The sequence below is a fragment of the Poromitra crassiceps genome (genome assembly GCF_964638095.1).
Source record: "Poromitra crassiceps genome assembly, chromosome: 6".
Lineage (NCBI taxonomy): Eukaryota > Metazoa > Chordata > Actinopteri > Beryciformes > Melamphaidae > Poromitra > Poromitra crassiceps.
In genome coordinates this window covers 31,823,921-31,849,188 of record NC_139627.1, presented here as the reverse complement: position 1 = coordinate 31,849,188, position 25,268 = coordinate 31,823,921, and the positions used below count along the sequence as shown (strand labels likewise).

General features: G+C 43.2%; 1 protein-coding gene across 1 annotated transcript in view; it reads left to right on the top strand.

Annotated features, from left to right (window-relative positions):
- Positions 1–25,268, top strand: part of LOC310777843 (ephrin type-A receptor 6-like) — a gene marked incomplete at both ends in the record, with an annotated part of 350,777 nt that overhangs the window by 190,104 nt on the left and 135,405 nt on the right. Inside the window, 2 exons of the mRNA XM_083638194.1 lie at positions 1,760–1,915; positions 5,743–6,078. Coding sequence (XP_083494320.1) covers positions 1,760–1,915; positions 5,743–6,078 — 492 coding nt within the window. The remainder of the gene's footprint in view (positions 1–1,759; positions 1,916–5,742; positions 6,079–25,268) is intronic.

Sequence of the window (25,268 nt, the reverse complement as noted above, 5' to 3'; positions counted from 1 at the left end):
CATTAACCCACTCATATTCTGGTTTATTTCAAGAAAAACATTTTGGCTAGTGGAAATTCTAAATGGCTGGTAACTTCTAGCAGCCATATTTGCAGGTGGTCAAAAAAGTTAATTTCAAGCCCTGCAGGGAGAGCAAGTGGTGACATAGGAGTGAGTGAGAAAAGGATCAAATATTGGTGTTTAAGACTGAATAATAACATCACAACTGTTCGCGCCAGGGCTGTTCGGCCCCCAACCCTCAGCAAAATCTGGCCCTCTGCTGGCGACGACATTTTTTTGTGGTCCTCTCTATCATCAAAGTTCCTGGGTTACGGCATGACAATATTTGTTCGGCCCGAACAAATATTCTTTTGTCAGAAAATACAACCGAGGCAAGGCCGCCACTAGCCCCGCGTGACACCAGGCCTGGATGTGGAGGGCTCCCTGTTTGATATAATCTTCTGGAATAATATACATTTGGCCAGTTTACCTCTAAATAATAAATATTATGCATTTAATCTGCTAAAGGACACTCAGCTATTTTCATTAATTACTATTAATGATTCCTCACAATCATTATTAAGTAAGGGATAATCAATGAGTAAGGTGTGCATTAAACACTAGTTACTTCTCTCAGAAAGTAATTTAATTAATTAATTAACTTTACCCAAATTTCTGTATCTTTTTCAAAACGATTTTGATCCCTACTGATTTTTTAAAGAAGTTATATACAATTATTTTGGAATTAAAATTTGGGGCTGTTTTAAATCGATTAAAAGTACAACTTACTTTGAAATCCTAACAGCAACTGTGCTTTGAAGGTGTTTATTCAGACGGGGAGATGATGGTCTCTAGTGATTGGTTAGAGCAAATGCCACCCAGTCTGTGTGTTTCTGTCCCTACATGCAGCGTGCCATCCAGTCTTCTCTTATATTCAACCCATTCTATGTGTTTCTGTCCATCCATGCAGCGTGCCACCCAGTCTTCTCTCATATTCAATCCAGTCTTTGGGTGTTTCTGTCCCCCCATGCAGCGTGCCACCCAGTCTTCTCTCATAAATATCCAACCCAGTCTATGTGTTTCTGTCACCCCATGCAGCATGCCACCCAGTCTTCTCTCATAAATATCCAACCCAGTCTATGTGTTTCTGTCACCCCATGCAGCGTGCCACCAGACTTCTCTCATATCCAACCCAGTCTGTGGGTGTTTCTGTCCCCCCATGCAGCGTGCCACCCAGACTTCTCTCATATCCAACCCAGTCTGTGGGTGTTTCTGTCCCCCCATGCAGCGTGCCACCCAGACTTCTCTCATATCAACCCAGTCTATGTGTTTCTGTCACCCCATGCAGCGTGCCACCCCGTCTTCTCTCATATCCAACCCAGTCTGTGGGTGTTTCTGTCCCTGCATGCAGCGTGCCACCCAGACTTCTCTCATATCAACCCAGTCTATGTGTTTCTGTCCCCCCATGCAGCGTGCCACCCAGGCTTCTCTCATATCCAACCCAGTCTGTGGGTGTTTCTGTCCCCCCATGCAGCGTGCCACCCCGTCTTCTCTCATATCCAACCCAGTCTGTGGGTGTTTCTGTCCCTGCATGCAGCGTGCCACCCAGACTTCTCTCATATCAACCCAGTCTATGTGTTTCTGTCCCCCCATGCAGCGTGCCACCCAGGCTTCTCTCATATCCAACCCAGTCTGTGGGTGTTTCTGTCCCTGCATACAGTGTGCAACCCAGACTTCTCTCATATCAACCCAGTCTATGTGTTTCTGTCCCCCCATGCAGCATGCCACCCAGGCTTCTACAAGGCGTTTGCCGGGAACATCAGGTGCTCCAAGTGTCCTCCGCATAGCTTCAGCTACGGAGAAGGCTCTGCCCTCTGCCACTGTGAGAAGGTCTTCTTCAGAGCCCAGAAAGACCCTCCAACTATGGCATGTACACGTGAGTATACCAGCAGCCATTTACTTATACTCAAAAGTAGGGATGGGGCCGATCCGATCCAATATCGGTATTGGGTGCCGATATTGGCACTAATTCACGGATCGGATGGGATTGAGAGAGAAAAATCCGATCCATTTTTTTTTTGGGGGGGGGGGTTAGGGTTAGGCTATTCCGCGGGCGCTGGCCGTAATTTGCCCATGTATAATAGTATCCTTCTTTGCCTTGTATATTTTCTTAATTTTGTCTGCTTTTTGCAAGGTATATTTATAAAAAAAAAAAAAAAAAAGGCCAAATCTTTGCCTATACTGTATATTCAAGAAAGATATTGGTATCGGCATAATATCGGGATCGGCAGATATCCAAATTCAGGTATCGGGATCGGAAGTGAAAAAAGTGGATCGGTGCATCTCTACTCAAAATAACTAAATATATCATTTTTTATTGAGATAAATTAGATGAATTTACTTCTTAATCGATCTGATAGATCTACTAGCTCAGGGTGTTCCTGGTCAAATGAGAGGAGGAGATGGCTAATTATGAAGAAAATGAATATGGAGATGGAGATCATCATATTTTGGGGCTGATTCAACTTCATGATGATATTTAGATTGATGAGTTAAAAAAAAAGTATCGTTTCTGAACCAAAATGCATTTCATAATATTAACATTATACATGTCACAGAGTCTGCTATTGAAATAGTGCAGTGGCCAGTAAGGGGTGTTGTGGTCGGGGTGGATGGAGGGCGTAAACACCAGCTCAGTGGCCTTGTGGTCTGAGTGTCTGCCCTGAGACTGGGAGGTTGTGAGTTCGATCCCCGGCCGAGTCATACCAAAGACTATAGAAATGGGACCCGTTTGTGTGTTTGTGCCTTCAAAACACCATAGCATTTAAGTTAGTCAGACTTTTCTAGTAGAACAATGTACTAGTAGCCTAGAACCATATACTGTATTAGGCTACATTACTGGTTCATTTGAACAAAACGTTAACAATAAAAGGACAGTTCATGGAATTTATAAATGTCCTTTGTAATATACAGTAGCAGCAGTGTAGTAGTGAAGAGACTAAATATCTGCAAATGAAGACAGGGGCCCCTATCTTTCCACTGGCCTTAGGCGCTAAACTGGCGTTAAACGCAAAAAAAACGCGCCTTGCGTCTGCCTCGGGAAGATAGCATTATGGTTTTAGGCCCCGAAATGCGCTTTACACCGAAGAGGCGTGCCGCAGTGCCAGAATAGGCCAGAATGGGCGTTTCGGCCTTAAATACCAGCCTAACGCTATCTTCCCCCCTGGCGTTAATTTAGCGCTTAGCGCTTTTCAAAACCAGACCTTATTCAGTGTGCCGGGGATATTACTGTGCTCTCTCTCACTCCCTCTCTCTCGTGCATGAGACAGGCACAATGACTGATGAAAAAAAAGTTGTTATACCGTAGTTTTGAGCCCCTGTCATTCAGAGGCTGTTGCATCATCCTACCTGTGCAGTGAGGGAGAAGAAAAGGTAGCGAGAGAAAACTATATCATTCGGCCTCGCGCAAATGCAGAACATCGTCGCAATTTGCGGGACACGTGAAAAGTCATGAAAATGCTGTGCATGCTGTGACATCTGGTCACCATAGATCACGTTCACTCCTCCCATTGACTCCGATAGACTCAGGACCTGTTGCTAGTCTCCGAAGGGGGCATGGCCGCGGGGAAACCCATGCGACACAGATACGGGAAGTGACTGGAAGTTGAGCAATCTCTATGATCTCTGGTGTTAACCTCTTCCTATGCCTATCTGAAAAAGTTAATTCTCTGTCACCAGTAAACCCCCACACACGCAATGTAAAATGCCATGATGAATCCAAATTTAACATTTGTACCCTCCCTGCCTGACAGTCTGGGTGAACTATTGCCCCATGCAAAGAGCTGGCGGATTATTTCAGAAGTCTCTCAGTGTCTGCCAAGGCAGTGCCATATTGGCATGGCCCCGAACTCTATTCACTGCTCCGACCGGGACTTATCTGGTGTGAAAGTGAAAGTCCCTGGATGAATTACATGGCTTTGTTGATCTGAATGGCCTTCATCGATGATTCACTGACTGTCATTACGGCTTCATATTTGCATTAAATTACAGTTTAACCCGACTAATTCCCCTTTAATTAAAAAAGCCATTCAGCTGACACCGAGATAGAGGCCGTGTCTGAGAGCTCTCCCGAGGGAAGAGCGTCTGTTTCTCTTTCATGGCCAGACAAAAGCAGAGTCATCGTCCAGACTCTGAGTTTGTAGCGGCCTGCAAGCATTGACTGACAGCTTCCCAAAGTGAAGCCAAAACATCTCGATCACTACCTGGTGGCTGGCTGCAGTATAGGTCATACTGTAAGTCCTGCCCCCTCCATGTTAGCCAATGGGACATGAGCTCAACTAAGGGTGTTTTCACACCTGCCTAGTCCAGTTCCTCGTTTCGGACCAGACGCAAAAATGATACATTGTTTTGTTTTCCAGCTGGTTCGGTTTGCTTTCACACGAAAAAAAAGCAAGCCGACCAAGTAATAATAATAATAATAATACATTTTATTTAAAAGCGCCTTTCAGGTCACTCAAGGACACTTTACAGAGTTAAAATCAGATGCAAGACAACAGATACAAGCAAAACAGTATAAAATATAAGAAAAGTGCAGGAGAAATAAGATCAAACAAAAACAAAGAAACTAAACAGTAAACAGAGAAAACAACATGGAAATTACAGGGAGTATGCTGTCTTGAAGAGGTGAGTTTTGAGGCTGGATTTGAACAGAGGGAGGGTGTCAATTGTGGATGTCAGGTGGGAGTGAGTTCCAGAGTTTGGGAAGTAGGGCTGCCAACCCTTCCAGATTGGCAAGGAGGCCAGTAATCTCCCAGAGATTGTTTGACAGCTGAAATTATATAAATGTGTGTGTGTGTGCTTTGGACAATGTTGTAGCCTACTTAGTTTTTTCCCCCTCTCCCCCCCCATCGGTCGGGACCGGTGTGTGCGTAGGCTATGTATACTGTATTATGCAGGCTCAGTGAGACCTGTTAACAGACCTGTCCGTCATTAGAACGCTCTGAAATCCCCAAATCTGAACAGATTGCTGTCATTTCACTTGCTGTGTATCCACAAGATCCAAACCGACATGTCCATACAGTATGTGCCAAGCATGCCATAGCACCTGTCAATGAAAGACTGTGACCCAAAACGCAAAAGTTGGGCTGATATTAACGATTAACGAGCAGTAATTTGGCCCCGCTAATTTGGTAAAAATAAAACAAAACCCTCGCACCTTCTGCCTATAGGCTACTATAATGGAGACGCATATGACCGCATGAAAATAATATAAAATAATAATTAAAGCTGCAAGCAGAATTGACAGGTATTCACAGTACAGTATAAACAGCAAACTTCATAGAGTACCCATTGTGATGATGTCACAATGTCTATGATGTGATAGGATAGTGGATGTTGATTGTGTTTGTGTAAGTCGGAATCCACCCTATTATAGAGTTATGAAATCACTGATTATGTCACAATGTATGACATCACTGATGAGCAGGGGAGGGATGATGTCACAATGGCCTGAAGGCCTAATCAGGGCAAATCCGGCCCAGGATCACATGTATCATGTGGCAACCACAGGGGCAGGCAATTCAGAGTCCTGCACCGGGTCGGGTATCCGCACAAAATTTGTGTAATGGGTAAAAGAAATACACTTGTCTACTTGTTACCTCTTTCACCAGACCATGCCAAAAATATGGTTACTAAATGCATCTGTGCAAAAAGGGAAACAAAAAAAGTTGTGCTTTTGACCGACCCTGCTCTCCCCTATCTCAGGCCCTCCATCCCCTCCTCGCAACCTGATGTTCAGCTTGAACGACACGTGTCTGCTGCTGGAGTGGTCCCCACCCAGCGACAGCGGGGGGCGCCGTGACCTCACCTACAATGTGGCGTGTAAGCGCTGTGGCCCTGCCCCCGAGCACTGCATGCCGTGCGAGGAGGAGCTGCGCTTCCTACCGGGGCCCCGGGGGCTGACCGGCGTAGTGGTCACCATCACAGACCTCTCCGCTCACGCCAACTACACCTTCCAGGTCGAGGCGCTCAACGGCGTGTCGCACCTGAGCGCCATGCCGCCCCAGGTGGCCGCCATCAGCGTCAGCACCGACCAGGGAGGTGAGACCTTTGCTTTATTCATTTGGTTTTGTAAGCAGTGCAGCCGCTTCTATAGACGATTTTCACGGAATTGTGTTGATAGGATAACAGTTTGAGACCTACCTTATTTCCTGTCAACTAGGGTCAATTTAGGATGTTTGTTAAGTTAAAACCGTCTTGTAGCAACCGTTTTATGAAAGCATGATTTACAGTGATTTTACAGTTTAGAGGTGTTTACCATGTTTTGCCATAAACACCTTTTCACCGTTGTAAAATCACTGTTGGAAACCATGGCCTCACAGGGCTTATTGCTTAAGTTGAGACGTAGTTTATTTCCTGTCAGGTATTGTATTAGCAAACACTGCAACAGGAAGTAAGCTGGGGGCAATTTAGATTGTTGTGGCATGTGTGTCCATCTGTCTGCCCGTTGGAGCATGCGGTGAGCATGGTCTAGGCTCCTCCCCCGGTTCAGAAAGAAGCGAGAGAGCGACGTCGACAGTGAATAGGGAGAGAGAGAGAGAAGGCTCAAAGCCGGTGAAACCATAGACCAGTGATAATCAACTTGTGGCCTGGGGGCCAGATGTGGTCCCCAATAGTGTGCCGACTGGCCCCCAAAGTAAAGTAAAGTATAATAGTATCCACATCACACACCATCCAGTTATATAACATACTGTAGGGCTAGGTTCCCTATAGTCTTGTTTTCTTACAAATGTCTGTTATCTTTATTGAGCACTATCTAAAAAGACGGTGAACGTTGTATTATCTACTATCTACTAATAAGAATGAGAAATGTCTGTGTGTGTGTGTGTGTGTGTGTGTGTGTGTGTGTGTGTGTGTGAGCAGAATTTTGTAATTTTGTCCGGCTACAGCTATGCCATTCTACGTGCGATCGGGCTGAAACTTTCAGGAAGTGTAAAAAGCACCCCTGCGGGTGACCTGGCGGAGGCGGATTTTTTAATTAGGTAATTGCCCTAATTACCTAATGATGTGATGTCACTCGAGCAATGATGTAATCGGTGATGTCATCAGTGATGATGTCATCAGTGATGTCATCCTTCCTGGCTGAGCAGACTGGGTGGGTCCAGAGCAATCTATTAACACGTTAGTGCCAGAGCCGAGATATCTCGTCTTACATAATCCAACGCTTGAGTGCCAGAGCCGAGATATCTCCTCTTACATAAACATTTTTTTTTTTTGACGGTGGGACATCAATCAACAACTTTTACGTCTTCTAGATCACTATTGGAGCAAGAGAATGTGTATAATCTATTTTACCGACCACTAAGTGGCGACAGTGCTCTCCTGACTAGAGGAAGGCAAGCATTTTTTTAACTTGTCACGCCATTCTCACCCCAGCCATTCTCATGAAAATGGATGGGGGAAAACGCTTTCGTTTTCGCGCTGATTGCTGGCGATGCGGGATTGCAAATTTACATAATAGATTACAGGTGGAACACACTTTGAAACACGCAGCATAAATATGACCAGAATCGCAAAAGCTTCTCTCAACCAAAACTCCAAGAAGCGAGCGAGTCCATCCCGACTTCCTCAAACAGCGGCCGCGCAGCCACAGGCACAGGACAGCAGCAAAGCACTGAGACTGGTGACAAGCTTGTGACGGCCGCTGCAGCCAAGAAGAACGCCCACGGAGGGAGGAGTTGAAGCAACTCTCCCTCTCTCTCTCTCCTCTCTCTCTCTCTCTCTCGAGAGAGAGAGAGAGAGAGAGAGAGGAGAGAGAGAGAGAGAGAGGAGAGAGAGAGAGAGAGAGAGAGAGAGAGAGAGAGAGAGCGCACAGAGTGGGAGACAAGGGCACCCATAATCACAAGCACGTGAGGTGGTTCTAAAAATCCATTTATCTCCAAACTCTCTGAAAATCTCTGAAACCATGCTGTACTCAACGGCTAATATCTACATAACTACTAACTCTGCAAACTAACTCTTTTAGACAGAGAAAGCACACATTCTATTAGTTATTTTTAGATGATTGGTGTTCACGAATTCTTAACAGAAAATAATCCTTGGCTCTTGTAAAATGAGCCAGAATCCTCAAAAAAAAACCTGGCACAACTTACCTACAGGATTGAAAAAATGGCTGGCACTCAATGTGTTAAGAGAGTGGCACCACCGGAGGTCCAAAATGCGTGACTCATTAGCCAGTGAACAGCCAGGAAGGGCGGCTCGCACTACGTTTGAATGCATAAAATAAAGCTGATGATAAACAATTTGATTCTTTAAACGTCTGACCCTTTCAAAGTACAGTACATCACAAATGGCATTCACCTTGGCACATTGGCATTAAATGGCACAAATAGTATTCGGCAAAAAGTCGACTTTGGCCCAGGTAATTCTGACGAGTGTTTTTGCTAGAAATGCCCATCCCTAGTTGATGTAGGCACACAGTGGATGTAGGATGACATAACCCAGGATGTAGATTGACAGCACAGTGGATGTAGGCTAATGTAGGCCCAAGGTGGAGGTAGGTTGACGTGCGTTAAATGCTGTTTGCAGTATTTGGAGTTTTGCATCCTCTACCGCCACTGCTGTGAGCAATAGAGCGACGCCAGAGAGAGGTTGTCTGCCTACCTGCCTCCTCCAAATAAGCTTTTTACACTGGAAGGCCCATATTTCCTCAGGGACACTGCCTGCTGTGTAGAACACTTACGCTTTTCATTTGTGATTTGCAAACACTGTGTTTTTGGTTGTTTCTCTCTCTCTCTCTTCCTACCTCTCTTTCTCTCTGTCCTTCTGTTATCCTGGGTCTGGCTGGAAGAAATGCATTTTCTCATACAGCCGTAATGCATTATTCTATTACACTGGGGACAACTCCAGCTTTTACAGGTAACTCAGTGTCACACCTAACCTTTTTATTTCATTAGGAGGCCTAGTCTAGTGCATAGTGGTGTCAGGTCCCAGGGCTTCATGTGCTGTAGTGTATACCCAGCTGCAGCCATTTAAAATGCTCAGGGGACAATGCTGATTTTAGGGCCTCAGCCAGCAATGGGCAGACGGATGATGCCATTATCTACTCAGACTAACTTAGATTGGTATGTTGATTTCCCAATATATTGGTCCAGTCTCAAAATTTACAGGTTTGTAGTTGACATCAAAATGAAGCCCTGTTCATTTATTATTGACTATTCATTTATTTTGTTTAGTTTCCCATATTGATCTATTGTGCACCGTCTACGGAGCAAGTAACCCTGTGAACACTAATGCTGAATGAAATCCGTCAGCTGTAAATTAAAGGGACAGATTCAAGATATTTATTGTGACTCTGTTGTACAAGTACGCACGTGTGAAATTCTTACGCTAGCAGCCGGGCTCGATTACAGGACATAGTGCAAGTTTAAAAAAAAAAGTACTGTTAAAAAAAATAACTACTGTAGGTAGATACTTAGTAAAGTAAGTAGGTACATAATTAAGTAGACAGGTAAATAATGTAAAGTACATAAATAAGGCAAACTATTTCACTCAGTCAAGGTATTGTCTGTGTCTGTGTGTGTGTGTGTGTGTGTGTGTGTGTGTGGGGGGGGGGGGGGGGGGGTGTGTTGTGAGTGAGTGTGTGTTGTGTCTGTTATTTATTGTTGAGGAGTCTTGTGACCTAAGTAAAGAAGCTATGCCTCAGTCTGTTGGTGCGTGCTTTGGGTGTCCTGTATCTCCTCTCTTACGGTAAACAGACTGTTGTGCGGGTGAGTTGAGTCCTTGATGACCTTCTTGTCTTTCCTGAGGCACCTCGGATTGTACAGTTCCTGCAGGTTGGGCAGTCTGCATCTGGTGATGTGGTCGGCTGAGCGCACCACTCTCTCCAGCGCATTGTGGCCCTTGGTGCTGCAGCTGCCAAACCAAGTGGTGAAGCTGCCTCTCAGCAGGCTCTCTGTGGTGCCTCTGTAGAAGTCTCAGAGGATTTGTGGCCTTACTCCAAACTTCTTTAGGTGCCTGAGGCCATAGAGGCACACTGTTGGGCTTTTCTGATGACTGTGTGGAGGTGTGGTTGGTCCATGTCAGGCCCTGGTGGATGGTGACTCCGAGGTATTTGAAGCGGTCCACCCTCTCCACCACTGTCCTATAGATCAGTGGTCCCCAACCACCAAAAAACAAAACATAGGCTACAATATTATAGGCTGTGTGTGGTAGTTGAAACATAGTTTCAAGTTGACGTTTATTTATGTTTGTAGTTAAAACAAAAACATAAATACTGTATAGGCTACATACAGTACAACACAAAAGGCTGTTATTTACCCTTTGTCGCCACCTGGTGAGTAAATATGTAACTGAAACCATTAAAATCGACAACCGGTCCGCGACTTTTTTTTCCATGTATCTACCACTCCTTGGCACAAAAAAGGTTGGGAACCCCTGCTATAGATGGTGACTGGGGTGTGTGTGTGTGTGTGTGTGTGTGGGGGGGGGGGGGGGGGGGGGGGGGGGGGGGGAGTGGCCTGGCACCATTCACCTCTTCCCTGTAGGCCGTTTCGTCATCTTTGGAGATCAGCCTCACGACTGCTGAGTCGTCTGCAAACTTCACAATGGTGTTTGAGGCCTGAGTTGCTGTGCAGTCGTGGAGAGCTTACCTAAAATTTGCCTCAAACATCGACTTAGACTCAAGGATGATCTGATTAGATTTTGATGGTCAAAGGTCACTGTGACCTCTCGAACACCATTTTCAAGCTTGTTAATGCGATATCTCAGGAATGCCTCGACGGAATTTCATCAAATTTGCCTCAAACATCGACTTGGACTCAAGCATAAACTGATTAGATTTTGGTGGTCAAAGGTCAAGGCCACTGTGACCTCTCGAATGCCATTTTCAAGCTTGTTAACGCAATATCTCAGGAATGCCTTGACGGAGTTTCATCAAATTTGCCTCAAACATCGACTTGGACTCAAGGATGAACTGATTAGATTTTGATGGTTAAAGGTCAAAGTTCAAGGTCACTGTGACCTCACACACCCAATTTCCAAGCTCTGTAACACAACATCTCAGGAGCGCCTTGACGGAATTTCTTCCAATTTGCCTCAAATGGCGATTTGGACTCAAGAATGAACTAATGGCGGTGCAGCCGTTCTAGTTTTGTATGTTACATACAATTGGCCAAGTTATTAGTTAGTTTATGGGCTAGAAATTCTGCCAGATTACAGGCACGAGACGGCCATTTTGCCTGCAGAATTTTCTCTTCGAATTGAAGATTGATTGACAGCTGCCATGTCGTTGAAATGGGGTAGAAATGTGATAGTGCAATGTGACGTCAGCAAACTGTACTGTACATTGCTGTTATGAATGAAATCTTGAAAAAAGAACTTTTGATGTGAAAAAGTGTGAAAAACTAAAGAAATTGTATTTTTGTAAAAAAATAATTAGCATACATTATTAAATAGGTGCACTGAATACCCAGGTATTTGAACTAAAATAAAATAAAAGTCATTTTTGGGTTCAGCTCAACTTTAAAGGCCCAATCCGTCAAAACTCACTATTACTGACGCCGGTGGCCATTAGGGGAACTGCACCCAGGCGCTTGCATGTGCCAGAGCGCGTGCGTACCCATCCGGGAACGCGCCTCAACAGCAGCTCCAGAGTTGGAGACCGCGCAGGCGCAGTGTGGACTTGAATCACCCTCGCAAAAAACACCGCAACCGTTCTTTTCTCCAACTTTTAGCGACTAAAAGCACCATGTCCAGTGATGAAGTAAGTAAAGTCGAACTTATAGTTTGAATTCAGTACACTAACGATAGTTGTCAATAAGCAAAGGAGGGGAAAATAGCGAAGTTAGACGTAGATGTAGAAACGGCAGCACATTGTTTCAGCCAAATGAGTGTTGCTATGGAGATTACCACAATAGATTTGGAAGGACATACGTTTAGTACTGTAACGTACTGTTGTCTCTACTTTACTAACTCTTAGCGTTAGCATCCAGCACATGCAGACTTACAGACGTGACACAGAAATCCAGTCGAGGTTTCATAGTTTTCATTCATTCAATGACAATTCAACGTGACTAGACGATAGGCTCTAGTATACAGTCCATAATGTCAGGAGGCATGGCATAGTTGCAGGACTGTAATGCATGTGAACGTCCAGATTTCGCAAACAGCCAGGTAACCTGGTTATAGCTGATGTTTTAGAAAGGCACTAACTACATTATCAGGGAAAACTGTTATGGATCTGCTAAGACAACTTCAAATGACAGTTAGACAAATGTCCCCAACTACAAACTTACTTTATATGTGAGGTATTAGGGCTGACAGTGCTTGTAGCCTACTTTATTGTAATTGGGGTTTACCATTTGAAACAGTGAGCTTAGCCTGTTATCTCATCTTCCAATGTAGTCTTTCACAACTTGCAAATCTGCATACGTCAAATGTAGGTTTGAGACTCAAACCAGCCTTTTGAGGGTTAGGGTTCAAGATTACACACCCATTTGAAAGCCATTCTAAACATGTTATTCTTGCTCAATATGCAGGCTGAATTGCAACAACTGAGCCAGCAACAGCGGGATGAAGTCCTCCAGATGGTGGTTGAACGCCTTCCAGGGGTGATGCTGGACATCATGGTGTACCGGGCAGCCGAACCAGGACCACAACTGCCAGACAGAGGACAGCCAGCATGGTGCAGATGCACAAACTGGAATGACATTCTATCCTTAGACGACAGCCAGGACCTAGGGGCCGATAACAAACAGTACTGGTACTCAGCTTACCGCCAGTTCAACGTCTGGCAACACGGACGTCTGGGGAGGGGGAACCGGCAAGTCATACCTAGCTGCTGTGTGTGGCGGGTCAGAGACAAATATCCTGACCCCTTTGGGAATTATGTCGGATACAAGGAAGCACCATTTAGGTGAATTTTCCCCTTTGAGATGTTCCTGTGTGTTTTTGTTCTACCTCAAAAAGACATTTCAATTTGACAATATCCTGACATCTTCTTGCGTGTGTTCTGTACCTCAAAAATACATTTCAATTAGGGTTAGGCTATACAACAGAAAGAGACTGCTGTTCAGTGTTTCTCGGCCAGTGCAATAACTGAAAGGAAAGGTTTTTTTTCCCAACATTTTTATTTTATTTTCTCACACGGACAAAGACAGTCTCTGCCTACCTTTTCTTTTGCACATGTGAATTTCTTTTCTTACAAAGTTTTGTCTAATAAACAATTTGTGGTGCTGTAAACAATCTTTTTTTTTTTCTAAAACATGGACAAGAGACAAAGTCTCTGCCTACCTTTTTTTTGCACATGTGAATTTCTTTTCTTACAAAGTATGTACAATGTTTTGTCTAATAAACAATTTCTGGTGTTGTAAACAATCTTTTTTTTTTTCTAACACGTGGACAAGAGACAAAGTCTCTGTCTACATTTTTTTTGCACATGTGAATTTGATTTGTTACAAAGTATTTATAAAGTTTTGTGCAATAAACCATTTGAGGAACAGTAAACAATACTGTCAAGCCTTTATTGTTTCTCGCAGTCTCCCGTCCAAGATGCTGAAGCCATGTCCTTCACAGGGAGAGAGAGACAGAAAGATATTAGAACCAACACCAGTATTTCTCAAACCAAGTGGGTGCAGGCTTCCAAGCACAAAGACTAAACAAAAGTAGACAATTAATCAGCATACATGTGTAACCATAGTGTCATTATTGCAGGGTATTATTTTATAGTAGTGACTCAAATTGAGCCAATGAAATCAGTGCTGACCCAATCCACAGAATATTAGATTCTGCAGGAACAGGTGAATGTCTCAAACGTTCTCAAAGTGGCGTCCCCAGATGTTCCCCGGCTAAAACACAGTAGTTTATTTCATATATATATATATATATATATATATATATATATCAAATACCATCCACAAGTGCCACAATGAGTAAACAAAGTACTACTGCTATTGAGGTCTTGTGGTCTAATTTGTGTGAGTTTATGGGTCCTTGGCATGGTAACATTCTGAAAACCACTGATGTACAGCATGTCTAAAGGGAATTACATGGCAGACAAATGAAACGTATGTGTTGTTTGTTATCATATTGAAACTCGGTGGCTCCTTGTGAGAGATCAGGGATGACTTTTAGGATGGCGGTTGACATACCTGTCCTCTTTGGATCTGTGCCTTGACCAGTTCAGCTGTTGGAGGGGGCAGGACCCCTGTAATAGGTCCCAGACTCCGCGGGTCACCTGGCTTCAGACCTCTCCGTCTTGGGAGTCCAGTTGGAGCGGTGAAACGTGTCCTCAGGATGTGGATCAACCCCAGCTATTCCAAAATCCTCCCTGTTGAGATATCAATTTAGTTTCAACCAATCAATTATCTGTGTGTGCAGCTGTGGTACACACATAATCCAGCTGTACAATGCTGACAAATCATGAGCATTTTTCAGAGTATATAGATTTTACTTATTGATCATGCAGATAGTTATGTTGGTAGTTTGAAAGGGAAAACAAACTAACCAGGCAGATTCTTCTCCCATAGGTGATGTTTGGAGGGTCAATTGAAGAGATTTCCTCTTTCTTGGAGTTGACGCTGCTGGCCCCTTACTTTTCAGCTTCTTGTAGCTAGAAAATAAATGTAACGCTAGTCAGATTGGGAATGCTTTACCATGCAACCACGCTACGGCCGAGCTTCTTTGTAAAGTCAGCTGGTTCCAAACAAACACAACAAGCTAACGTTGCAAGCTTACAGTTTATGCGTCACTTTTGGCTCAAAAAAAGTCTGAGAACACAGTAAACTCCAACACCGCTAGTATTAGTATGGACAACAAACTAACGTGACAACGTTGTTAGCATGCTACAGTCAGAAACACTATATTTGTCAGTCTTTTTCCGAGTCGCGTTCGGCTCCAAACAGCTAATAGCTACAACCACGTAGCGTTATAAATAGCTAGCGTTACTATTGCATATATGACTGAGCCCCCCGCAAACCTTAGTTTGCTAAGTAAAGGATATCCTCTTCTATGACGCTAAAATCAAATTCACTAAATCTTTGTAAATGTGTTCTTACCAGTTCAATAGGAAATGAGCCATATCGGGTTATCTTCAGAACCGAGCGAAGGTCTCTCCATGGGGCAAAAGCATAGCCGATGGTGATTCGGGTTTTGTTCCAGTTTCCTGATGCAAGTTTATGGGCCAGACGGGCTTCGCTGGATAAAACTTGCGGCTTTTTCTTTTTTGGTTGAGCTTTTAGTGGGCTCTGAGTTCCTGCTGGTCGTTTGCTGCTGCTCGCGGACGCCATTGCTTCGCTAAACATTTGCCTGTTGGTTGTCCCGCTCTTCTTCTACGGTTGTATTCATTGCTGTTTCCTGGAGGAGCTGCCTGAGCGCGTGAACGCGCGAGACGTCACATCCTCTAGCTGTGGCGGGAGATGCTCTCCACTTCGAAACTGCGTTTTTCCATGTAACTTCTGAACGGCTGGTCTGAGAGAAACGCCCCTGGTCGCCATTTTTAAGTTACGTCAAGGCGCATTCACTCAGTGCCAATAATAAACACTTTGTGCACATTTATTTCTCGCCAAAACCAACGGAATGGGCCTTTAAATAGGAATTATAGTGTATTACTTTTCGTAGGTTTTAGTACCAACACTTCATGCGAACAGCCAGATCAGAGCGACTCATCTCCAAAATGACAACATTCACAACAAATTAGTGAAGAATGCAGATTATCATATGCATGGTCTGTTTTGAAGTAACGCTGTTGACTTTTAAATAGAAAGGTCAGGGAATTCACTCATACCCACCAGGTACACTTTCAATTTAATTAAGCAAAAAAACACTACATTTGCATTCACACCTTTTTTCCACAACAGCAGCGTGCGCGCGCGCGCGCGCACACGCACGCACGCACGCACACACACACACACACACACACACACACACACACCTAAACCTTAGCATGATAGGCTTGTTTATTAGTTGGAAAGGCACATAGGAAATGCTAACACCATTAGCATAGTGTTGCCATCAGCAGAAAAGTGATGGCTGTGTGAATTCCTAGTCTCCTTTAATAATGTACTGTAGCCATAGATAAATTAGTTTTTGCTATTAAAATGCAGATGGCACTTTTGGTAAATGCTTTGTGCCAATGGGGTTAGCATATGATTTGTAGCGTGGGCCATGGGTAGCTTTCCTAACACACACATCGTCTTGGCCTGGAATAAATCGCATTGTATTTGGAGATTGAGGAAAAGGGTCTGGGGAAATGATTAGTGGATTTGTGTCTTCAGCCCTGGCACCAGGACCATGGCACTGCCTTGTAGGGATGGGCGATACCAAACTTTTGGATCCGATACTGATCTTATCAGTTTTACCGATATCGATACCAAGAATTGAAAAAAAGAAAAGAAAGATACGCTATTTATTTTTCAATTATTGTTATTAATTGGTTAGAGTTAGCAATTAAAATTGTATCACACGTAATATTATACCTACATAATTCAGAGAAATCGATCCCCCCTCTCCAGGGCTGGTCTGGGACCAAAAAAGCTACCTGCCATGTGACTCAGACAGGCCCAGAATTTCGAATCGGCCCAATTTTTCGAGCTCGCGCTCGCATGGGTTGGGGATTTACTTATAAAGCCACATGTTATGACCCGGTCTAGGGGTTTTAGGTGTAATGATGTTGCAGCATTGAATAAACGTGCCCAGTGAGAACTCAACGTTTACTTATTAAATAGACATAAGTACAGTACTAAACATAACAACACTGATTTTTTTTTAACGCAAATACAAGTGTATTGATTGTTGTCATGTTGGCGTCCTTACCACTAGGAATCAGTATTGTTATAGGTGAAACTATAAAACTAAACTTAACTAAAACTTAGATACTCAAAACCAAAAAATATAGAGTAGATTACTTTGGACATAATATAGCCACACAAACATTTCCCATATGTCTGATGTATCTTTCCCCATAGTCTGTTACAACTCAACTCATTCTATGCCTGTGTTTGATGGAGCAAGCAAGCAAGTCATTTGAAATGAAATATTGTTTATAAGTTACTCTAATAAGCACAGTTTAGATATTAATCTAAACGCTATAAAAACGTGAAAATCATAACGTCGTTGTTGCCGATTAACCCACCTGGCTACCACCATGAATAACGTTACGTTAGCTAGCTCACTCATCGATTACCTAGCAGTGTGCACCAATCCTAAAAGTTGTCATTTTGTTGAAATTAAGTAGTGCTTGGTCGATCATATGTACGCCGAATTTACCAGCAGGCTCTACGAATTTGTGAAGGCCTTTAGGTAGTTTTCTACCAGGTAGGTGCGATTGCCGATATCAAGGAAGGCAGTGTGTTAAATTGCCACATTTTCTAATAGAGTTTGGCGTGTACCGGGGCGCGCGTCAAAGCTACAAGCCAGAATCCTATCGCTTGGTCAAATTCAAATAGCTGCCACACTTACCTCAAACGAGTGAGACGCAGACGACGACGTCGATGTGATGTCAGTGATTTTAATCCGTTTAGGTGGACGGTGGTGCCATGATGCAGTGCTACTTTTCAAACACTGTGATTGAAGTGACAGACAGTTGCAATGGGCTGGCCCAATTGTACGTGGACCAACGTTGATTGGTTAGAGGGCCCTGTCTCACTCCAGCAGAGTTGGGGGTAACGCGTTACAAAGTAACGCGTTACTGTAATCACATTACTTTTGTCGGTAGCGAGTAGTGTAAGGCACTACTGTACCTAAGTGCAGTAATCACATTACAGTTACTAATCAAACGCTTACCTCGTTACATGCGTACTAGCAAGATAAGTATAGAGAGAAAAGATCTCCGTTTTAATAGCCGATCCTGTGTCCCATCAGACGGGTCATTTAACTGCACAGCAGAATCAATCATGGTGCCAATATTTCAACTTTGTATTAGCATGCAGAACAGCACTATTAGTCGACACATAGCTTATCAGATAACTAACATCATGCATATAGAACAATAAATCATTTTAACCTCCAAAACACATTGACAAACAAACAATTGACACAAAAACACAGTACCCCCAGGGCGTGCTGGGAACTCCGCCCACTTTCCTCTTCCACGGGTTAAATTTCCCAGAGGGCTTTGCATAACTTTTTACACTCTGTTTTACAATTAAATCAGGCTAAAAAGTGTTAGATATAAATAATATGTATTTTAACACAAGATGCAATTCTGGAATATCTGAATATTGGACAAAATTAAATTAAATTAAATGTAAACGTAAACAATAAGAGAAACCCACATACAGCGATGGGGTCTATAAATACCCCTTGTAAATACAATGTGTTCTAGTGAAGTGGGCGCAGTGCGTATGTTCCATAATAGTCTGCCAGCAATCTGCCAAAAAGCGCCATCTTCTACAACAAGTTTTTGTTGCGCGGAAGGACAAGAATGTGAAACTGCAAACGCCCTGGACAGAAGCAGCTAGCTACGGTAGCCTACGACATAAACCTCTCAAAGCATCTGCAGTGGAAACATGCTAATACAAAGCTGGTTGCAGACCCAAGCTGAGTCGCCTGCCTCGACCCCAAGCAAGCAGCAACAGCTTTCTTTTCACCAGGTAACATTAAAATCAGAGATGGACAGGCTTGTTGCCTCGTACATGGTAGAGGAAATGTTGCCAGTTTCAACAGTAGAATGAAATCGCCATTTTTCAGAAACATATTGAGCAAAATACAGATGGCAGGGAACGGACAGCCACCATCAGACAGGAAAAGTTTTGCAACCTACCTTATTACAATAGAGATTTGTGCTAATATATGGGCATATATGTAAGGATTAATGTTGTATTGTTAACTGGCAAATTACGTGACAATGCATCTCAGGCGATGTTACGGAGTAACGCAAAAGTAATGTAACGAGTAGTGTAACAAATTACTTTCTCCAGGGAGTAAGTAAGTAAGGCATTACTTTTTTTGAAAGTAATGTGTAATGTGTAATATATTACTTTTTTGAGTAACGGACCCCAACTCTGCACTCCAGAGACCAGTCATTCATGCCTGAATGGGCCGCTGACGGCCGGCCCAGACCCACGTGGACCAACGTTGATTGGTTAGAGGGCTGGTCTCACTCCAGAATCATTCATTATTGACGCCTGAATGGGCCGCTACCGGCCCAATCAAATACATAATACATACTTTTTCACCAACCTGACTGGCCCACTAGCCAGCGGCCCACCGGCCATTGCACCGGTAGAATTACATTGCAGTCCAGCCGTGCCCCTCTCCTAGAATTAATCACCTCCTTTGGTAAGTTGTCCGGCTACACAATTAACTGGACAAAGAGTGACTTTATGCCTCTCTCTGATGTCTTCACTCCCGGTTTTCTGGAGAATCTCCCATTCAAATTGGCTAGGGACAGCCTCACCTATCTTGGCTTGACCATACGAAGAGATCCTAAATTAGTATTTAAGTTGAATTTTAGTGATTTTGTTTTAAGACTTAAACAATGTGTAAAGGTAAAGTCCCACTGATTGTCACACACCTGAGTGTGCAAAATTTGTTATCCGCATTTGACCCATCCCCTGGGGGAGCGGTGAGCAGCAGCAGTGCCGCGCTCGGGAATCAAATGGTGATCTAACCCCCCAATTCCCCCCTAGAAAACTGGAAAATCCTGCCCCTGTCCATGATTGGTCGTATAAACTCAATTAAGATGGTTTCACTTACCAGGTTCCTCTATCTATGTCAAAACCTCCCCATCTTCCTTATCTACTTTTTCAAAAAACTGGACTCCATAATTCTGTCTTACATCTGGAACTATAAGAACCATAGAATTTCGAAAATTAATTTACAAAAACCCAAGTCCGAAGAAGGGCTGGCCTTACCAGTGTTTAGGCACTACTACTGGGCTGCCAAGTATATATCAGTATTTTGTCTGATAGCCAGGTTTCACTGCATGCAATAACATTGAAGGTACAGGCTGTATTTGTAAGTAGAGTAGAAAGTTCATCATAATGTTTGGAGAGGCTTCTGATATTTAGGTGTAGGAAAGAAAAGTTATTTTTGTTATTTAGACAGTTTCATTCCTCAGGAGTGTACTGGCAACAGTTTACATTATTAAGGCCAAGACAATGTTTCATATCGTCTCCTTCATACGATAAATCGCTAAAACTCATTTGTTTCTGGAACTGTGACAAAAGAACATATCTGGGAAACACCTACAAACAAGACAAGCACAGAGAGCCACACAAGAACACAACACACATAAAAAAACAAAAAACAAACAAACGAATAGCTTTTTGGATTCATGACCCAAAAAAAACAAACACAGAACAAAAACGGACCAGCAGCAGCACTCCTGAATAAATAATAGATAATCAGCACGTCAAGTACTAATACTAATTGTCTTCTTTTTTGTAGGAATATAATAGAAAAAAATGTTTTTTTTTGTTTTTTTCCCCTTGTTTGTTTCTTAAGAAAAGAGAAAAAAATAAAAATAACGTAAAAAAATAAAAACCTATTTTTTCCCCCACAACATAGTCAGGCAGTAAGGGCTGAAAAAACAAAAACAAAACAAAAAAACACAGATGGCAATATGTAGTGTAACCACCGTACTTATCCACCGTACTTATCTTCATCATCGTCATCCACCAACGCCCTCACCTGCACTGTCAAAAGAAAATGTCAATGTTAATGCAGCCATCTGGTGGTGGTAGCCAGTGCTCATCCAAACCTTACATAAAGTCAAACATATAGAGTTGTGTTGTGGAGGATCGCGCTACTCAGTCGTTAGGGGAACGAAGGACATGCTCTTTCACATATGATTCCGCCTGAGATGTGTGGATAGTTGGGAGAGACAGGTGAAACTTTCTGACAGCTGTTCACCTCGTTCTTTTGTTTATTTATTACAGGCATTAATGGCAGCATACAAACAACAACTCAGGGTTTTTTATTGCTGTCATTACCATCGCTATTTTGTAATGGAACAGAAATGACAATAAGGCTGTTACTAGTTGTCAGCTGCAGCGCTGTGTGCGCGCAGGACGGTATGTCAACAATATGGTGCCGTCCAGGGTTAGCGAATAAGGTCTATATCCATAGATAAACACTGCATGCCATACACATCCTTAGCAAACTGCTTGTCGAGATACTTGGTTCTCAAATCTCCTTAGATGTTCTGTTATTTCCAGGGCAAAAATAGAAAGTGGAATTTCTTACCTATTCAATTTAAACATACAAAATAAATATACATTCAAAAAGCACCTGAAACAGCATCGAGACAGACAACCATTTCACTGGAATACAGTGATGTAACAAACCTTCCATATCATGTACAGATCCTATGTACAGAGCCTGGCAGGGCCATCCTGTAAGGAAACAAGCGTGAATTTGCAATAACTGCGACCACATTATGCAAATTTCCAAAATGCAGGATGTCATCTCTCATTTCAAAATCCCCCCACCGCCCCCTTTAGCCAATTCACATGAACACAACACACACCTTCACACACTTGACCTTCATGGCAAATGTCAGCCCTCTGCACCTGCAATCCTTCATTTTGAAATTTGCCCCCCACCCCCCTTTTAGCCAATTGGCACCATGGGGGGACCATGCTGATTCTAGGGCCTCAGCCAGCAATGGGCAAACTGAAGCCCTGTTCATTTACTATTGACTATTCATTTATTTTGTTTAGTTTCCCATATTGATCTATTGTGCACCGTCTACGGAGCAAGTAACCCTGTGAACACTAATGCTGAATTAAATCCGTCAGCTGTAAATTAACGGGACAGATTCAAGATATTTATTGTCACTCTGTTGTAGTACGCACGTGTGAAATTCTTACGCTAGGGGCCGGTCTCGATTACAGGACATAGTGCAAGTAAAAAATAAGTACTGTAGGTAGATACTTAGTAAAGTAAGTAGGTACATAATTAAGTAGACAAGTAAACAAGTAAATGACTGAGTGTAAAGTACATAAATAAGGCAAACTATAGGTGAATCCCAATTCCCATCTTTCCCCTCAATCTTAACCCTCAGTCTCAAAAATCTGCACTCCTGCGAAGTGCTAGTGCTGTCCCGATTCTCAGAGGGTTAAGTTAAGGGTGGAGTTTAAGGGCTGTATGGCCCTCAGTTTTAAGATTTTCCAGGACCACCCTTGGCGGTGAGTGCGATCCCAGAATCCCTTGCTTGTCATCAGCTAGATCCATTCAGATCGAAGATGGCGGCGAAAGGAGGAAAAAAGCAGTCCTACAAATATAAGTATTTCCTTGTTAATAGAGATGTAAAAATTCCGATAACCATTGTATTATCTTAGTTTAATGTCATTTTATGGATTTCCGTTTTGGAGCCTAACAACAATTGTTGTTGCTAACTATCGAGAGTCAGTAGCCGTGCTGGTGCGGTCAAGCCATATTATTATTATTATATTATAACATTGCTAACGTTACAAAATGCCCTAATTTTCGGTGGTAATGTCGTTGTTGAGTTGTTTTTATCAAGATACAGCCTACGTGTAATGTTTGCACCGACATTTTTGTAAGATGACCGGGCTAGTGTTATCCCCCAGGCTGTTTATCTAACGATAGTTACAGCAGCTGTAACTGTACCCATCTGCCATTGTGTGTGTGTGTGTGTGTGTGTGTGTGTGTGTGTGTTTGTGTGTGTGTGTGTGTGTGTGTGTGTGTGTGTGTGTGTGTGTGTGTGTGTGTGTGTGTGTGTGTGTGCGTGCGTGTGCGTGTGCGTGTGTGTGTGTAATATATTTACAAGCACATAAGCTCTGTATGTAACTGGTGGCACTGTGTTGTAATTTTGGAGTGTATGTATGTTTTTTCTTTATTTCTTTTATTTTCCTGTATCTGAGTTTGTTCGTTTTTCTGTGTTCTAATTTGAAATTGCTAAAAAAATATATATATATCACACAACAGTTGACAACCGATTAGGTTAACTCGGCTGAGAGCCGAAGCCTGAGGAGGCTAGGTGGGCCGGTGGCTAAAGCTTTAGCCCGAACTGGTGAGACCAGGCGGTGCTTAAATTATCCTACCAGCCAGTAGCTCGCCCTACTTACTTACCACAAAACGTTAATGGTGGGTAAGGAAGAGTCCGCCCTGTAAAAGGCTCCAGACCTGGGGCTGGAAGGCATGTGTCCATCCGGTGAATGAGAGTTTCTCAAGCCCATGCTGCGTTCGTCTGGCTAGCTACCAAGGGGCGATGTCAGGCCGAACAACATCCTCGTTGCCTCTGTGGGGATCCGGAGGAATATTAGACCATAGTCCCGGAGGATCAGTCATATGAGGAGGAGGAACCCTTTCCCGTGAGAAAGGAGGTGTATAGAAAAGCTGCAATACTCACCATAGCACCTGGTGGAGTCAATGAAGCCTCCTATAGACAGTGAAGCTACATGTAAGCATGGAGAAGCAATAGTCATGTCCTCTCAGATCGAGAACAGAGATAAATCTGAAGTGGCACACCCCCTGCTTGGGCATAATAGGGGCACTGCCCCATGCCAGGTGCAGAGTTTGCCAACCCCATTGTGTTCACAACGGTGTAGAGATGATTATCTTCTATGAATCTTGCGGGGCAAGATATCCCATCCCATATAATTCACCGGAATAACGACCCACCCTCCTTTCGTCATGCCACCACTCTCACTGCAACTGTCCAACTGCAAGCTGACAGCTAAATTCTGGACAGAAACCGTGTATTTGTTTTTGCAACGTTATCTCTCCTCTTCCTTAACCATCGCCTCCCTCCTCCCTGCAGCTGTATTTCCTTCTCAGCTCTTGGGGATTTTGTCTTGCAGACGCAGACTCAGACTACACCACACCACACACTGTCAGGATAGGGGTCGACTTCAGCTCCAACAACACATAGCAAAATCTTTCGTTTTTTTTTTTTTTATGTAACTAAATAAAGTGTCTATCCTGTCCTGTGTGTGTTGGAAAATGTCCTTTGATTCATGTAGCAAAATGTTTATTTAAACGGAAACAGCAAGGAAACATGAATGTTCAACCTGGGAACCATAGCATAATTGTGCACACCATTTTCATAGCTATTGAACCAGCCCATGCAGTCTCATGAAATGCGTATGTATGACACGTGGGGTGTTATCTCATGTCATACATATGCAGAAACGCGATTTGGCGTGCAGTTTGGTGGCAACAATGGCGGCAAGTAACGTTAACAAACTCGCAACCACTAACCCAAACCCTAACCCTTAACCTAACCCTAACCATAACCCTAAACCTAACCCCCCTAACTTCCACGTAAAGTTATTATACATGTTAGATTTCTAATGTAAGTGGACAAGGCGAAGTTGCGTATGAACTGCACGAGAAACTGCGTTTCTGCGTATGTATGCCACGAGATAACACCCGCGTGTCATACATACGCTCTCCCATGAGATCGGGTTGATTGAACACACCCCAGCTGATCCCTGTAACGTTAGGCTAAACAATGGCTCACAACACGAAAACTACTCAGATAGCAAGGAAAAACAACAATGAATGTGCGAAGCCACATAGTATATTCCCTCCTGCAACTCTGTCCGCTTTCAGCTGAGATGGAATCCTTCAGTTCTCTGTTAGGAAGGGGGTAAAATGTAACAGTTGGCTAAGTAACTTCACGACAGTCAATCGAGCCCTAATATTTGTGGCAATATATAAACCACTGCTATAGCGGGGCATTATGTTTGTGCGTAATGATGTTCAATAACTTTGCCGCTGTTGGAAGACAATATCCCTCGGCAATCTTTGCTGAGTAAATGTATTTAGAGATTGTGATAGTGTTGTAGCATCTGCACTGCAAAACATTCCCTTATTACTGCCACCATTAATTACCATTTTGTCATGTTCTCTTTTATTAGGCATGGCAGTACTAACACTTCCAAATTATAGCCTCTATTTCTCAGAGTCACTCCCAGCCAAAATCATTATGTTTTCAGCTCTCTGAGTTGCACTTGTTTTGTCCTTTAGGCCTTTTGTTTTTTCACCATGTTGTTTGTAAAAGTGAATGAGCTGAATGACAAATCTCATCTCTGGCTCTCAGTCTCTATCTGGCTCTCTCTCTAGGGTTTGCACTTTCTCGCTTGCTGTTGCTCTGACACATACATACTAGTAAGCCAGTCTATCTCTTCCACAATCTTCGAATGCTCCAGAGACGGTCTGTACTTCAGACCTTTACAATAGAAGAATAGAATACCTTTATTGTCATTGCAACTTGTACAACAAAATTCATTTTGTGCAGTACCAAGCTTACGTAGGAGGAAGAAAAAAGAAAAAAAAAGTAACTAAGTCTAAAAGAAATTTATCCTACATACTACCACATG